Consider the following 17,975-nt stretch of genomic DNA (forward strand, 5'->3'; position numbering starts at 1 on the left):
GCCAGAACCCTAGCAGCCATTTTTGCTTCTCTTTTCCCCTTCCCGCTCCATATCTAGTCACTGAGCACTTCTATTCTACCTCCCAGATGACCTCAGATCCTTTCCCTCCACTCCAATCTCTGCCACTGCCTTTAGTTTGAGCCCTCACTCCTCTCTTAGATGAATATAAAGTCTCTTAATGGGTTTTGTTGCTTCCATCAGTCCTACTTATTCTCAAGCATGACCTCACTACAAACCACCTGATAGTGACTCCTTAACTTCACAACATTCAATGGCTCTCATGTTTCTGGGAAGAAAACCAAGCTCTTTACCCCAGCATCTACTTGGGGTTAATAGATCTAGGTTTGAATTTCAGGTTTAAGTACTTTGCAGCAGTGTGACCTCAGACTGTTGGGCTTTCTAAGCCTTTGTTTTCTCACCGTGCCTGAGGTCACTGAGGGCAGGACTATTTTTCACACACGGGTGCCTGGCATGTAGGAGGGACTAATCAATGTTGAATGAAGGGAAAGTATTTTAAAATCCACATCAAAAAATTGTTCCTCCTTAAAAAAAGAAAATCCTGATACACTATGCCACTTCCAACCAAATTTGACTTCGACCTTTATTTTCTGATGATCACAATAAGGTGCCTTTGGGGATCCACACAATCAGGGATCAAATCCTGGCCACACCCCTGAGCAATCATGTGACCTTGGGAACGTGACTTAGCGTCTGTAAAATCTGTAAAATGAAGGTTTCTGAGGATTTTGTTCCCGAGGGTTAAATGAGTACCTCACTTGGAACGGGGGCGGGCGCATAGTGTTTGCCAAATGTTAACTATCGTTATCATCTTCATCAAATCAAGACCGTGGTACTTCACTTTGTGACTCTCAAGTTTGTATGAGAAAATCGTGCTTTATGCGTTGTTGTTGGCTAAAGTAGGGAAACCTGGAAACTCCTGCCGTGGAAGAGAGCAACAGGCGAGAAAAGCGAGTTGCTGAATCCCAGCGCCTCAGAGGTGGGAGGGGGGAGTTTGGTCCCTAATTTGCTGATGAGGAAGTGGAGGGGTGACGTGTCCTCGAGTCTCATTCAAGACACAGCCACAGCTCTTTATTGAGAGTAGGACCAGGGCCCCGGGGGTTGCTATGGTTAAACTGTAGGCGGAAACTAACACTCTTTGGAAGGCAAGACAGGAGGAGCATTCAGTTATAAAAAACGGTCAAAAATTGGGGTGAAACTAAGTTCGTTGAGCAATACATCAAATGAGTCAACTGTGGACCCAGTGAAAGCGAGTTGCTAACTGAACTGGCATTTTACGAACAGGGGCTTTCTACAGAGCCCACTGACTCAGGACGGCTTCGATTAACAAACTCCCGCGGCGCTTCCCGCAGGACCGGAAAGCTCGGAGCGCGAGAGATGAATGGAAACCAGAGTCTGGGGTGCGCCGCTCGGGGGGCGGGGCAGCCGCGGGCGGGGGCGGGGCATTGTGAGTCACATGCCTGCGCTCTGAGGAGGGCGCGTGGAGGGAACTCTGGTCGTGATTGGTCCGTCGTAACCAGGTAACCGAAGGACACATTCCGGTAGGCAAGGGCCGGCCGGGCTAGCTACTTTCAGTCGGGAGGTGGCAGCGGAAGGAGGAGGAGCTCCGGCTGCGCTCTCTCCCTCAGTGGCTGCGCGTCTCAGCGCTTGTCTGGTTCCCAGCCCTTTTAAATAAGCGGGTCTGGTCACCGCCCTCACAGACTAGTTGGTTCCGGGGAGGCAGCGGCGGGGGTGCGGCCGGGGCCGGACCCCTGCCCGGGGCCCAGCGGCTGGGCAGGGGTGCGGCCGGGGCCGTACCCCTGCCCGGGGCCCCGGCGGCTGGGCGGACAGGAGAGCGGCGGGCGAAGTCGCGTCTGCATGTGCGGCACAGCCCCGGCATAGCCCGGGGCTGCCAGTGCCCGCCGCGCCATTGTTGGGGGAGGGGGCGGCTTCTGTGCTCGGCAGAGTCGGGGGACGAGCGGAGGCGGCGGCGGCGAGGAGTGAAGGCGCCCCATGGGGAACTCGCTGTGTTGTTGCCTGTCCCCCAATGCCAGCCCCAAGTCGGGCCGGCGCAGGGGGTCAGCGGAGCCGGACTGCGAGTCTGAGGTCTACAAGGCGGCGGCCGGGAATGCGGTGGCAGTAGCTCCGGCGGCGGCTACCGTGGAACCCGCCGAGTTGGATTTCGCAGGTGGCGAAGGCCACCACCTGCAGCACATCAGCGACCGGGAGATGCCCGAAGGTAAGAAGCGGCGGGCGCGCCTCGCCCCTCGCGGGGTCGGCGCCGTCTGCTCTCGGGCTTACCTCTGGCCTCCGCCGCCCCCAGGGTCCCCCGGGAGGGAGACGCCACCTAGGGCTCCTTCTTGCCCGGAGTTGGCTCTCCCAGGGCTGGGCACCGGGGACGAAGGCTGGCTCTGCTTGGCGTCCCCACCCCTTATTCTTTACCAGTCGCGTCCGGCCAGTCTCCTTCCCTCTTCCCTACCCGAATGCCCAATTCTTTCCCCCGTTCCCATTTCCCAGCCCGGCCTGAGACCCTCCAATCCGCGGCCCTTCCTGTTCGTGGTTCTATTTAACATCTCGTGGGACTTAGCAGAGACTTTCTGGTGTAGTCTCTCTTTTCTTAATGCAAACTTAAATACTCTAACTTCGGCGTATCCATCCCGTCTCCCTATCCAGATGGTACCTAAGCGAAGGAACTAGGTAAGGGCCTGATGACAGATTTCTATTCCTTAAGGTAGTTGATACTCGAGACAATTAAGACAAACATTAGAGGATTTGTCATTTAAATTCAAAATAGAGATGGACAGAGTCAGTGTGGTGTTCTTAACTAAAATTCTTTGGATTTTAATGTTTTCAGTCGCCCTGATAGAAGCTACTTTATCCCTTCTAACTATAATTTGAACACGATAGGAAAGAAAATGGTGGGAGAGGGGCTTAAAATAACTGTGAACGGTGTGAAACGTTACTGCCACGGCTGCAGAGAATAGTTGTTGGGTTTTTTTTCTTTACCAAAGGAGACCCCATGGAGTTCTGATTACTTTTAAATTCCCACTTTGACACAAGTATGTCTTCAGTTGCACAGCCTTAACCGACTTCTTTTGCACGTTGCCTGTTCTAAGGGAGGGGTGAGGTGGTTCCTGAGACTGCTGGACAGAAGTTTCAAAGGAGAAAAAACAAATTCAGATTGTAATTTGTAATATAAAGGTTTGGGAGTTAACATACCACATCCATCCTGCAGAAAAATGTCTCCATGGCTCCCTCCTCCTCCGCCCCCCCCCAGTAGAATACTATTTAACTTTAGGAATGTTCAGGTAAAAGTTCTGTAGACTAAGTGGCTGGGGGTGGGTGTTGTCGGGGAGGAGAGGAGAGAGAGAAGAGAGGAAATGTTTGATTTTTGCCTCTAGAATTTTGGAAAGGGATGGCTCTAGGTTAAAAAAAAAAAAAATTCTGGGTAGCATAGTGGCACTTTAATAAAGACTGTTCTTTGAAGTATAAAACATTGTATCATAAAGATGTTAAAGCCCCACTGGCCCATTTGTTTCATTTAAATGCCAGAGATTATTTCATTATTTCATAGACGAAATGTCTTACAGCTCTTCTATTTAAATTTTAGTTGGGTTTATTTAATTTCTTTAAAAGTTAGAATAATGAAGCCTGTGGATTCACCCTTATGATGGACGTGGCTTTGTAAGTGGAAAGTACTCCCTTTTCAGAATCGTTAGATATTGTGAAAGAATGAACAAATTATGTGAATTAATTGTAGCTTTAAACACAAAGCATGTAAGTACTTGTGAAAACTGCTCTGCTTGTTGCTATAAGGTAAGCCTCTAAATGATTTTTAAAAACAGTTAGTAGTTGGCTAGTGTAGGATGAGAGACGAAAATTGGACCTTTATAGAATTCTTTTAAGATTTACAATGCATTTTCTTGTGTATTTCACTCGGCCCTTCCATCTACAAATAAGGCCCGTATATATTCTCCCTCTGTTGCCGATGAAGAAGCCAAGACTTAGAGATCTGAAATGACTGTGTAACACAGCTACTGAACAAAAGAGACAGACTTGGGAGGTGGTAGATATGCCAAATTCAGTTCTTGGGATGCTTAAGAAACTGTTTAGAGTGCACCTTATATTTTATTATAATTTATCCATAAGTTAGGCCTATCTCAGCATACTCCAGTTTTGATTATTGCCATTCCAGTTTATTGTACACAACTCAGAAGCAACATTTACCTCTCCATTCTCTGTCTGTACATACATTGCAATGGATATGAATAAAAGTAGAAGTCATGAAATAGCCTAAATTTATCAGTCAGGTAAACACGTTGATATAATTTAAAGAGTTTGTTCTGGTGAAATCCAATTGAAGCCGAGAATGCCCTGGACAGAGGGACATTAGGGGAAGCTGGTAAGCGGGCAGGTAAGGTACTAAAAGCATTTAGCATACGACTATGTATGATAAGGAAGGAGTGCTAAATCAGGAACTGGAAAAATAGAGTTCATGAGTACAGAATTTACCTTTCTATGTTTAACATGATTGTTAAAATTTCATTTCAATTTGTCTTTTTTGGGGGGGCATTCGATAAAGTGATAAGAGAAACCTCAATTTCAGCATTTGCCTATTAATTAAGTTTCCATAGAAACAAGGTCAGAACACCAAATATAAAGTACAGGCACATTGGAAGTTTGCTCTTCATGTCTTTATTTCAGACAATTTTGTATCAGTTTCCCTGGAAACTGAGAAATACCTACTCAGATATAAAACATTTTGGCTTTTCTACAGTGAAGAATTATTTGGTTACTTAGAGAAAATCGTACATAAATGATGCTCTGTCTTGTTCTTCAGAAACATTGGAGAAGAACATGATTTCTTCAAGCCATCTCAAAAAAGTAACTCCTAAGAACGTAGTATAGATTTCAGATAGACTCAAAAGAATTTTTTACTACTTTGTCTTTAACAGTATATCTAATATAACTGATGGTAGTGTCATAATAGAAAAGAAGATGCTACGGTCCTATTATCTGATTTTATTTTTATTCATCAACTTTTCATACAGCCTTTATGTTCTGACCTTAGGAGCTTTGCTAATTTTCTGGTGAAAGGTGCTCTCTCAAGTGACCCCTACCTCCCATCCCCCTGAAGAGTGGGTAGGGAAGGAATTGGCAATATGATGTGGAAAAACCTCTGAGCAACAGATCTTTCCTTTTTTTGGTGACAGTATTAATGAACATTTGATGTGAAAGATTGAGAAAACACAGAAAAGTCCTTCACTCACACTCAGAATATCCAGAATTTTTATTAATATTTTGGTGTTGATTCTTCCTGAACCTTTTGTATGCATATAAACATAACATTGTGTTTATTTTACAAAGATGGGATTGTTCTTTATGTGCCACTTTGTAACTTTTTGTTATAAAGAAAAGTAACGACATGAAGCTCCTGTAACCGTGCTGACACCTAGAGAGTGCTCCAGGGTGATGTATTTCCATGCAACTGCGCATAGCTCTACAGCCTGCCTTTTACCAACTGTTTACTGGGCCATCGAATAACCTTGGAGCATAATTCATTTACCCAGCCTTTATGGTTGAGCATCTTTTATAATCCCATTATAATGCTTTATTCAGGGGACACAGATAAAAACTGATGCATTGTATTGATACTTCTCTATAGCATTCTGATTGTACACTTTGTCTTACGACTTAATTAAATTCCTAGGGTGAGTCATTTTGTAGTAAAGGTATTTTAACATTAAATGTTCTTTTTCCAAATTAAAGTTACCATTGATTTTTCACTGAACATTAGATTTCCTCTTTTAGGTTTTCGTGGTTCTTGGTAACCTGTCTTGTGTCTTTGATTCTGAGTAACTAAACTACTACTCTAAGAGATCTGAAATTAACTCTGGTCCTAGGTGACAGACACATCAAAAGACAGCATTAGAAGAAATCTTAGATGATGTGGGAAAATTGGGAAAACCTTAACTGGTTTTGGGTACACTGAAACATGATTATTAGGCACCATTCCAGAGGCAGGACAAACAGTGGTTAGACAAGACAAAACCCGTATCCTAACTCAGGTCCTTACTTTCTAGAGGTGCCTGGGGGCTGACGACACAAGAATAACATCAGGTAGTGAGAACACTAAGAAAGAAAATGAAGGTAATGGGCTGGGGAGGAGGACAGTTTTACAAGGGGTGGTTAAAGACAGCTTCTCTCCTTAAGCGACCCATGAGCAGTCCTAAGAGAGCCGTGTGAGGCTGTGGGAGAAGAGGCTTCTGTGCAGTTCCTAAGAAGGGAATATGCTTGATGCGTGCCAAGGACAGAAAGATGGGTGGCTGCAGCTGAGTGAATGAATGCCAGGAGGAATATGGGGGATTAAGACCTTGTATGCCTAGTGGGCCTTGACCAAAAAATATGAATTTTAGTCTAATTGTAATGGGAAACCATTGAAGGATTATATGCAGGGGAATGATGTTAATTCTTAGAAAAAGGGAAGGGGGGTAGAGAGGGCGGAGGGAGATCAGACCAGCTACTGTGTGAGAATAGACTGTAAGGGTGGAAGGAAGCAGAGAGGGAGACCAGTTAGGAGGCTGGTGCGGTAGCTCAGGTGAGAGCCAACAGTGGCTTGAACAAAAAAGCGATATTAATAAGGGTCTAAAATAGGCTGTAGTATATAGATTGCTCTTGCATTTCATTTGATTCTCACCATGTTCTGAGTTAGGTAGTGTAGGAATTCTTCTCTTAGGTATAAATTGAGTTGTCCAAGGTTTTAAAAATGAGTATTGATAGAGAGTAGGACTGTAAATTCCAAATGCATGGCATATAGGAACAGAATTTATTGTTGACATTATGTGAGCTTCTTTGGAATACTACCTTTTTTCTCAGCCTTTTTTGTTGTTGTTGTTTTAGTGTATTAAAGTAATAAAACTTAAGAATTAAAACAGTAACACTGCGTAATGTGAAATGAAATGAAGGTAACTTGCAACCCAGAAAGGTTCTTAAAAGTCCAAGAAACTGAGTAAAGTGCTCTTTAGAAATATATAAAGCCAGGTGTACTTACCTATGTGTCACCTCTCAGTCATGATCACTGTAACACTGATTGAGGATTAAAATAAGGCAAAACTGAGAACCAGGGTAGAGGCAGGTACAGAAGCAGTTGGAAACCAGAGCTGGGAAGTTTGGAAGCCAGGATTGTCAGAAGCTAGGAAAGCAGGATCAAGGCTTGGGTGAGCAGTAGCCTGGCAGGTGCAGGAGCCTGCTGTGTACCCGCTGGTGAGGCAGCCCAGCTCAGGGCTGGCTGGCAGGAACTCCCTGACTGCGGTGGAAAGTGTGGACGCAAAGAGATGAAATCATCAGTTTACATGGTAATTGTAAAGATTGTAATGTTTGTATTATGAGCCATAAAACTAATACACTGCACAGTATAGGGATGCTAGGGCAGTTCAGTAAATGCAGTGGTTACCGTTAAGTAAACTGGTGCTCAGCAGTTGGCCCAGAAACTGCTGACATCTCCTGTTTATTTGGAATATATTGAAATCAATATGTCGATATTAATCGCTTTCTGAAATATGCTGCTTCTGTCAGATGCTTTCTTGGTCACTTCCCTCTCCCTCTAATATTTTAACAAGGACAAATCATTGATCGACAGTTTGATAGCATAGTTTTAACACTTTTAGCCTTCAGTAATGCATTTCATTTGTTCTAAGTTGCCTATGTTTTCACACTTTTAACAACTGCAATTGAGATGGATCTTAACAACTGGTAGAATCTTAGATTGGAGGAAAAACAGTACTCAGTGTCGGTGGTGTTTTACAGGTTTCCTCTGAGGAATGTTTACATGAAGACCGAGTTTAATTTTTTTTTAATCATACTTTTTCTACATCGACCTATCATGCTGTCAAATAAGTTGCAATTTAAATTGATAATACAAAAATGATGGGTCTTAAAATACAGTTTTAATCATAACCCCTAATCATGAGCTCAAGAATATTTCTCCTGGGTAAAACATTCTTAGAGGTTTCTAAAGAAATAACTTTCGGAAGAATCCATGTAATTTCCTGAATGCACAGTAATTTCCTGAAGTCTCTAAATTACTGTGTGTGCATGTGGTGGGGAGAGGGATGAGAGGGATGGTGGGTGGTAAAGCTTTGCTTAATAGTTGGCAGTCTTACCTTTGTGATAGTGAAGAGTGTGGTAGGTTTTATCATAGTCTCCTTAGGCTCTTGGGAAGATAGTTCATGGGAAGTGCAGAAATATTGTGTGTATGTATGAGTTTACTGTCTAATGGCTCACATGTCCATTCTATAAGATAGTGATGTGGTATTTTTCATTAGCAAAAAGTGCAAGTTATATAGAAAATTGTTAGTTATATAGGCTATAAACAAAAGATTAATATTTTCTGAAAACCTCATGCAAACTGACAGCAGTAGGGCCCTGGTGTTTACAGTACATTCAAATGATAGGCCAACTCACCAAAGTGGAAATAACACTGATAACTGTGGGAAAATGGTCAAACTGTGTAATCAGAAGAAATACAAATTAGATCTACAGTGAGGTTCCTCATTCATATCAGTAGGAATTTTTTTTTTTTTTTTCAAGTATCCAAAGCAAGGGTAGGAACTCAAAATGTCATGATTGGTAGCATTATACCCTAATGTGCCCCCCACCTTCTTTAGGAAGCAATTTAGCATTGTACATGGAGCCGTGAAAGTGATCTAACCTTTTGGCTTAGTCATTCCACTTCCGAAGATCTTTGCTAAGGAGATAAAACCATTATTTTAAAAAACTATGTACATAAAGATTTTCCTCATAATATTTTAAGAATAGAACTTTGTAAGCACCAATCCCCAGCAATAGGGGATTGGCTAAGTCCAGTATAGGAATAACACTTGATGGGCCAGTGTGTATTCATTAAACAATAAATATGCAACAGTGGGGTGGAGAGCGCTTGTTAGTAACAAGAAGACATAAATTGTACACTAATTAGAGCTTTTTTTAACGTATAAGAAAAGCAACTAAAAGTAACAGTTGTGAATCATTGTGTGTTAATGATTGTGAATGGTTGTGTGTAACTTTTAAACAGAGCATCGTTTTGTCTCATGCAGATTTTTGTTCATGATATTTGATAAAGGAATGAGCAAGTGACTTTTACCTTTCCCCACCTTTAGTGTGATCATCAGTACTGCTGATTAACCAGGTCTCCTTCAGTTGCAAGTTAAAAGAACATCACAGAGTTAAGCACTACTTGACCCAGGAGTTAAATGATCTCCTCAGTTCTGCTCTCCTCTGTTGATGTCTCCTGAAAAGCCTTTCCCCTCATGATAGCAAGGGGAGTGTCCAGCAGCTCAAGACTAGCTAAGGATCCTAGAGTACAGTTCTGCCGTTCTCTTTTCTTGGCAAGCCCCAGGACAGCTGTGATTGATTGGCCGTTCCTGGATCCTGTGCCTACCTTTGAACCCCCTAGGATAGAGTAGGGAGAGTGCCAGCTTTTTTCTGGTCACTTGGGCTAAGTTTACTTTTTTTTTTTTTGCATGTTGTCATTTCTTTTATCCCAGCCTTCTTGACTTTTGTATTTAGATCTGTAGTAGCACATCTTGGTTTGGCGGCTGTGTGTGTGTGTGTGTGTGTGTGTGTGTGTGTGTGTGTGTGTGTGTTAAAGCTTGCTTCTCTTTGATTCTGGCACTTAATTTTCCTGGACTTCCATTGAAAATTGTTAAGTTTTACCATGCCATAGACACTGATAAATAAGACAGCTACTTTGCAAACATTTCTGCTTATTTTTTAGATTCAAATGTAGTCTATTTACTTTCTTTTTGGTATAGGTAAGTAGTCATGAATTCTTTCGGAAGCTATAGGTTAGAGGCAGCTGTGAAAGTCTCTGCCTGCCATTTTGTGTACAGCTGAAATAATTTATTTTCCCATTGTCTTAATTTTTCAAATATGTAGGAGAAAAAAACTTTAAAATAATTGTATGGGTCTTTTACATAAAAATGTTGAATAGAATATTTTCTCCAAAAGCAGCTTGATAAACTTCAAATTCAGTGAAGGAATTTTCATGAAGAACAAAGCAGTTGGTTTAGCTCTGTAAATTACTAGTGCTGGCAATGACATTAAAATGGATGGCTCAGATTCCTGTTAAAACGGGAAGTCCAAAATTACTGTTCGTGCCACATTCTTTCTGGGTGGGAAAAGGGGATTCTAGGTAGATACATTTGTGAAATGCTGGGTTAGACAGAATTCACTACTAGACTAATTAGTTTTTAATATATCAATGTGTGTATTCTTTGGATTCTCTAAGAGGCAGGGATATATTTGTATTTCACTTTGACCATCAAAGCCATCTTTCAAAAACAGATCAGTTATTATGTGGTTTGGGAAATAATTGCCTTAACCATTACTCTTTATCTGAATCTTGGTCCAGTTTCTTAAAAGATTGGTTAAATGGTTTGAGATGGACTTTGCTGAGGAAGTGTCATAGGGCTTTTATGTTTGTTTGTTTGTTTGAAACAACAACCTTACTATCCTGTGTGGTAGCTTGTGCTTGTTTTGTATTTCTGCCTAAATAGAAGACGCTATCCCACCTTGGTGCAAGGTGGGCTACAGGCAGACCCACCTTTTCGTGTAGGTATGGCCAAAATTTTTTTCTAGTAGCCCTATGATCTGCTCCAGAAAGTACTCTTATTGAAGCCCCAAATTAATCATGCAGCGTGGAATGAAGAAGTGAGTTTAGCTTTGGAAATAGAGGGCAAAGTTAAAAATCACTCTCATGGAAGTGTTCCTCTAGATTAGAACATTGAACTTTTATGTAGTCCTCTTAAATCTGCCATGATGAATAGCCCCCAGATAAACCACAGCCAATGAAATGAGTTCATTTGTTGAATGGAGTTAGAATTAGCCATTTGATTGTCTGAAGAACATTTGCCAAAAGCAACTCACTTCGTTTTGGCATATTTGATATATTGAGCTGGTATCTGACAGTAGTTGGCCACAGCATAACTTGCTTCTTGAGACTGTTCCTGGAATGTGCTAGTAATATCAGCTTTAAAAGAGGGTGACTGAATTTTTAATTGATAAATAGGAGGGGAGTCACATATATGATTCATCTAAAAATGGCATAGATTATTTAGGTGCAAGTTAAAGAAGTCTAAGACATAGCCATGGTTTTACTCCACATGTATGGAGAGTTTCTACAATTTTGCTGTTTCCCAATAGAATTTTTATATTGTGCCTTTACTAAAATTGCCTTTTTGTCATTACTAAAAGCTCTTCTCAAGACTATTAATAAGTGGTTTCAATCAATGTGTAGCTATCTTTAAAATCATGTATTTTTCTACTCAACTAAATCACCACACCTTTTTCTCTTCTTCCTATACAGACTTAGCTTTGGAACCAAACCCTTCTGACCACCCAAGGGCAAGCACCATTTTTCCGAGCAAATCTCAAACAGATGGTAAGGCAATGCTTTTTTTTCCCTGAGAAAAAGAGTGAAAACTGTTTTTGTTTTGTGTATTATAGGAGGTATTTAGAAAAACTCTTACAGTGGTTTAAATGTTTCACTTTTTTATGTATTCACTTGTCTTATTTTAATATGTTGATGATACAGTTTCCTTTAGTTGTCAGTGTTTTAGGGAGGAGAACACTTAGACTATCTGTTTATACATTTTGCCACCTCTTTATCAACATAGTCAACTGGCCACATGATTTAGATGTGGTCTATTTCTCCATGCTACTTTGTCCTTTTCCCCTTGCTCCGAAGAGCACATATGTTAAAGACAAATGATAGGGTTTAGGTCACAGTTAGGTTTTCATTTGGTCAAATCAGAAAAATCAGTTGTTATATGTGGGAATTGAGCCTTGTGATTTTGGCCCTGTTTTACACAGTGTTCAACCAGACGAGCCTATCTCACATCCAGATTTATGCTACTCAGAACTTTTAAGCTATTCAAAACTTTCTCATCCTAATGTAGTGCTGTGCCAGGGTAATAAGAGCAACATGCCATATGGGGTTTTCCAGAAGATTATCCTCAGCATGTGAAACTCATATACATTTCCTGTGTCCTCCTTGTTTTAAGATGAGAATCAGAACCGTAGAATTTTTTGCACTCCTGCTTGCCTGCTTGTCTTCCTGAATGTTATGTTAAATCCTAGTTTATTTGCTAAAAAGCCATACGTGACCAAGTTTTTCAGTTGATTACGAGAGCAGGAATACAAGAAGTGAACATTCCATAATATTTAAAGTGATGCAGCACAATAAAAAACGGAGGTTTGGTTTTTTGTTGTTGTTGTTTTGCTTTTGGTTTTTTTCCGTTAGATCACTGGTTTTTATAAAAGGATATAACTCAGGAACAGCCAGATGGAAGAGATGCATAGGGCCAGGCATGGGGACAGGGCACAGAGCTTTGATGCCCTCTGCAAGGGTACTACATGCTCACCAACCTGGAAGCTCCTGGGGTTTCTAACTTGCATTTTTCTAGTGTGTGTACTTGAGCCACTCCTTTCTGGTTAGGATTGCTCTATTTCTCAGTTTCTTCCAGAGCCATGAGCTGCTCACATGTAGAGGGGCTCTGGAGACAGTAAAAGAAAAGCTGTCCCATGCCTGTCTCTCTCTTCAGCCTTAAGGAATCCGTGCCTGTGATGCCTGTCTGGAGTTAAAGGAGGCAATGTGAGCAAGAGTGTGGCCTAAGACCCTCTTCAGGCTTTTATTCTTCTGGCCTTTGTTGGAGCAAAACCGTTTTGTGTGCTGTAGATATGTTCATTTAGGTCAGCACACTCATTTTAAAATTTACGTTTAACATAGGTTACTTTCCAGTTGTGTATTTTTTCAGTAAGGTATTTGAGTAGGTTACCATTAAGTGGTTCAGGATGCTTCCAGAGATCCTGGTGCGTTCGGAGACGAGTGCCTGGCCAGAAACTGGTTCTTAGAGTCGTCATCTGTAGATTGTGGTAATTAAAGTAAGCTGTGTGTAAATGAAGACTGAGAAAATACTCCTGGCTAGTAGTTCAGCTATGCAGCAGGTACATTTTTTTATTAGCTAAGTTTCTCACCTGGCCTGATTTGCTTTGTCCTTTTCTTTTGTAAATGGGGAGTCTTTCATTTGTGCCTAATACAGAATATCTATTAGGTCAAAAAAGTGAAACTAAGTTTTTAGATTTTATTTATAGGACTCATCTTGCTGGGTGATTTAAATTATATATTTTGTTGGAAATTATTTTAAAAAATAGAATGGAATTCTATCTCATTGTGTTATTGGTAATCCATCAGATAATTAGTGACTACTTTTATTTTTCTATGGCATTTGTATCAGAATTCATCAGTTAATTTTTTTTATTCTTAGTGCGGGAAAAGAGGAGGAGCAACCATTTCAACCATGTAAGTAAACAGTTGAAAAGTTAAGAAATTAATAGTTTGAATTAAAAATATGTCTGCCATGATTCCTAAAAATATGATGGATCCAATACTGTTAGCATGGACCTCTTTTTTGTAGATTTTCTAAATCTCTATTTTCCTAATTATCAAATGGATTCAGGAAAGTCTTTGACTTAGTAGTGCCCATTTTTTAAGGGTTCTGACATTTACGTTAAATTTCACTAATACGGTTGTAGTATAAAGATCTGCCTTAAATTCTTTTGCCTTATTTTTTTGATCTTATTTTTTAACCAAAGTAATAAAAGTATAACAGGTAAGTTAATTTTTAGCACTGTCCATTGACTTCTTGTCATAGCAGGTGAAAGCTGAGCTTCTTCGCTCCACCATGACGTTATTTCCCTCCCTGTGTTCCCTCAACATGTATCAGTTTTTATTAAATCAGAATCAATGTTTACATTACTACGACTCTGCAAATATTGTGCATTGCTGAGCCATATAGTTCTCTGACTGTGCCTCCTCCTTGTACACCCTTCATTCTTTTTCTTAAATATTAATGAAATTGGAGCACTTCTGCACTTCTCTAGGATAACCCAATCCCCCTTTTCCTAGCCAACGTGATCTCACACAGCCAAATGCAGTAAGTAGCTCCCTGCCCGGTCTCCCTGCTTTCACATTCTTCATTTTTTCTGTGGAATTAATTTCCTGACTATATTCACTTGCCTGTTTTCTAACAGCTATTTTTTTCCCCAAATGTTTTAACATTTGTCACATGCCTATGAAAACTATTTTCCGTCTACTAAGCCACATCTGTTCCATTTTTTTCTTGGAGACACTTTGCCCCAATCTTTTGTCTTCCTACTCCCATATAGACTAGTGTTCCCCTAGGCCTGCTCTATGCCTCTTTTCCTGGGATATCTGTGTGAAGTCATCTGGGATCTCACATAACTCTGCTCTCTTATGTTGGATCCCCTATGTCCTAGATTCTGTTTCCCTCTTGTCTTGTTATACTTCCTTGTTTTACTGGAGCACATTTTCCTGGGAAAAGGGCACATGGGCAGAAAGTTTAGAGAGATCTAGCCTCTCTGAAACTCCTTCTATTTGATAAAGTATAGAATTCTCAGTTGAAACTAATTGTTGCCGTTCTAAAGACATTTCCCTCTCATCTTCTCATTTACACTGTTGCTCTTAAACCTGTTGACATTGTATGGTACATTGTACATGACCGATTTTAGTCATTTTCCCCCATCCCTTCCTTCTCGGGAACCTTTTAGTACCTTCCCTCTCCCTGGGATTTTGAAATTTCATAATTTGGTTTGGTATAGACCTTTTTTGTGTGTTTCTTTGATATTCTGTTTTTTTCTTCCAGGTTCCTATTATTCAGATGTTGGAAGTCTTAGACTTACCAGATCGCTAACTTTTTTCCCCTCCTGCTTTGCATTTTGTCTTTTTGTCCTGCTTCCTGGAGAGTTCCTTGACTGTGCTCTAATCCTTCTATTGAATATATTGTTTTGTCTACCTTATTTTCAATTTATAGAGTTCTCTTATATCCTGTCATTCTTTTTTTCACTGATGCAATTTCAAGTTTTCATTTGCTCCTGAGTTTTTATCACTCCCATCAATTCCTTCTTCCCGTTTTGTTTTGTTTTTTTTTAAAGCGTCCTTACATTTTAGTTTATTTATTTATTTTTTGGCTGCATTGGGTCTTGGTTTCTGCACGTGGGCTTTCTCTGGTTGCGGTGAGCTGGGCCTACTCTTTGTTGGGTGCGTGGGCTTCTCATTGCAGTGGCTTCTCTTGTTGCGGAGCACAGGCTCTAGGGCGTGCGGGCTTCAGTAGTTGCGGCTCATGGGCTCTAGAGCGCAGGCTCAGTAGTTGTGGCGCATGGGCTCAGTTGCTCTGTGGTATGTGGGATCTTTCTGGGCCAGGGCTCGAACCCGTGTCCCCTGCATTGGCAGGCGGATTCTTAACCACTGCGCCACCAGGGAAGTCCCATTCCTTCTTCCTGTTTTGATCTCTTACTTGTTGGGGGCTTCCCTCAAACGTGTGATGGTCCTTGGCTGTCTGTTAAGATCTAATTGGAAGCATCACTTGGACAACTCGTTAACTGATGGGCCTCACTGCAAGGATTTGGGGACCACGCCTCTGAACTCTGAGCCTGCCTTGGGTTCTGTAAGACAAACTGGTTTTCTTGTTCCTGTCCTAGTCAGCCTCTGTAGGTACCAAGGTTGTGCTTCCTCTGTTCTGCCATGTCAGTTACCACTCCTTTATCTAGTCTTTTCACCTTTCAAACATTAAAAATCATCTGCTGTTTATCCTGTCTTATGTATAGCTTTTTTAAAAAATGCCTTTAATTCTAATGAGATGATATCTGAAAGAAGGGGGAGAGGAAATAGATTTGTGGTCAGTCTACTCAAACTTAGATTTATTCTTTGAATATAGGTTCTGAGTTTGAAGTTTAATGCAATATAATTAACGATATTAATTCAGACAATATTTTTGATTATACCTATAATTAGAATATTATACTTTTCTACTAAGGCCTTGAGTATGAATTCTATTCAAACCACTCACCCTACCATATTGTCCATTAATGTGCAACATAGATGGAGTATTACAGACTTTTCAGTGAAAGTCATTGATTCTTAATAAACGTATCCAAAACTTGTGAAAAGGGGGAAGAAAAAAGTGAACTTCAGCTTTATTCTCTCTCTTTTTTTTTTTTTTTCATTTATATACTTTTATTTGGGAATGTTTAAATCAATACAGAGAAAACGAAATTTCAGAGACAATGAATATCATTAGTTTGGATATCATTACTTTATTATAAAAGAAACACGGAAATTATTTACAGGATGAAAGATTTCAGAACTTCAGTGGCAGCTTCACGTGATGCCATTGGGGGAACGGGCAGCTTCACGTGATGCCATTTCAATAGTGACTTATTTTAGTCGACATATTTTCCAAGAATGTCACCATCTCTAAATAAGAAATAATCCTTGTCATCTAGAACTACTTTCGTGCCTCCATATTCTGGGAGAAGAACTTTATCTCCAACTTTCACACTAACTGGTTGAATCTCTCCACCCTTTCCTTTAGAGCCTGATCCAACAGCTACTACCATTGCTTGCAATACTTTTCCTTGCGATTTTTCTGGAAGCATAATGCCTCCTTTGGTTACAACTTCGGGTGCACTTCTTTCAACTAATACTCGGTCAAAGAGGGGAAGAAACTTTCTAAATGCCTGTCCTGCCATGACTCGGGTTGCCGCACTTCGTACTCTCGCTCTCTCCAGCTTTATTCTTTTAATGGGTTAAAATCAGAGGCAGTAGGCACAATGGGAAGAGTCATTGGGTGGGGGCAGGATTTCAACAGGTACTTGACCTTTAATGATAAGCTTTGAGGGTTGTTACTTACTAGCCTCCTAGGTATGATTATTTTCTAGTCTTCACCATTAAACCTGCAGTCTACTAAGCAACCTTTCCCCTTATAAAGATTGTAAAAGTCCATGTATTTTGTCCTTAGTGCTGAATGAAGATAAATACTCTTCTTCAGTGACCAATTGAAATAATACCTATGAACATTAAACTGTCAGTAGTGTTTTTTGCTACTTGTTTTTTTTTTTTTTTGTATTTGCATTTTATACCCTTATGTGTGTCAGTGCAGTTTATTGAGGTTGTGAGCCAGCAATGGTAAAGCTTTAATCATAAGGGACAGTTATCTTAAATTTTCAAGCAAGATGAGAGGAAAGTAATCTGCTGGCAGCTAACATATCTAGGCTTTGCTCAGAGGCTTCAATTCTGCCATCCTTTAGTGAACACTAGATGCTGGAAAGTTTGAATAGTTTCAGGAGTAGGCCTGTGGAAGTGTTTCTTTTGTAGGATCGAGCCAGTAGACTGTAAGTTGCTGATACAACTTAAATGAGCCCCCATAGGATTATAGAGCACATCTAATTAAAAATTTTAAATGTTTTAGCAGTAATATTTCCAAAGACAAATCCATATACATTCATAATAGAAAAAAAAGTTTTTAATAGAGGAAAACAGGATAAATAGCACCCAAAGCTCTACCAACTAGTCTATATTTTGGTACATTTCCTTACTATTTTTATTCCCCTCATATATATAGATTTTTGGTCAGCATTGACTTTTATTACGTGTAGTGTATGTCATATTATACCCTAATAGTAGTGACCTTAAAAGATAACCTGCTTCGTTTAGAATCAAAGTATTTGAATGAGTGAATTTTCATTTTTCATGCTGTATCTGTTTTTTGAGATTCTAAAATTACACATTAACCAAATAGCTTAAGGACCATATCAGAGTTTTAGTTTAAAACATTTCTAGCTTGAAGGAGAAATTAGTCTTCCAAATAGTGATACTGTTTCAAATATGTTACATCTAGAACTTTTTGTTAATAAGGAATAAGTGGCTTTGCATAAAGCATCTGAAACAAGCAAAATGGTGTTTTATATATGCCATTTGGATATTTCTGATTATTGGATACTGGCAATTTTTATTTAAATGCTCTGTATTTTAAAAAGCATCAACTAGATTTTCTCCCTGCCTCACCTTTCATGTATTTGTGGAGGACATTGATGGGAGAGTGTGACAGCATGGTGAAAAC

The 17,975-nt window shown here is 40.4% G+C and overlaps 1 protein-coding gene across 1 annotated transcript; it reads right to left on the reverse strand.

Annotated features, from left to right (window-relative positions):
• Positions 1 to 16,006: 16,006 nt before the first annotated feature.
• LOC309662523 (10 kDa heat shock protein, mitochondrial) lies at positions 16,007 to 17,037 on the reverse strand. Its single transcript, XM_082465317.1, has one exon. It carries the CDS (start codon positions 16,603 to 16,605, stop codon positions 16,297 to 16,299), a length of 309 nt encoding a protein of 102 aa, XP_082321443.1. The 5' UTR covers positions 16,606 to 17,037; the 3' UTR covers positions 16,007 to 16,296.
• Between the last annotated feature and the right edge of the window lie 938 nt (positions 17,038 to 17,975).

The sequence above is a fragment of the Balaenoptera physalus genome (genome assembly GCF_965194825.1).
Source record: "Balaenoptera physalus genome assembly, chromosome: 6".
NCBI lineage: Eukaryota > Metazoa > Chordata > Mammalia > Artiodactyla > Balaenopteridae > Balaenoptera > Balaenoptera physalus.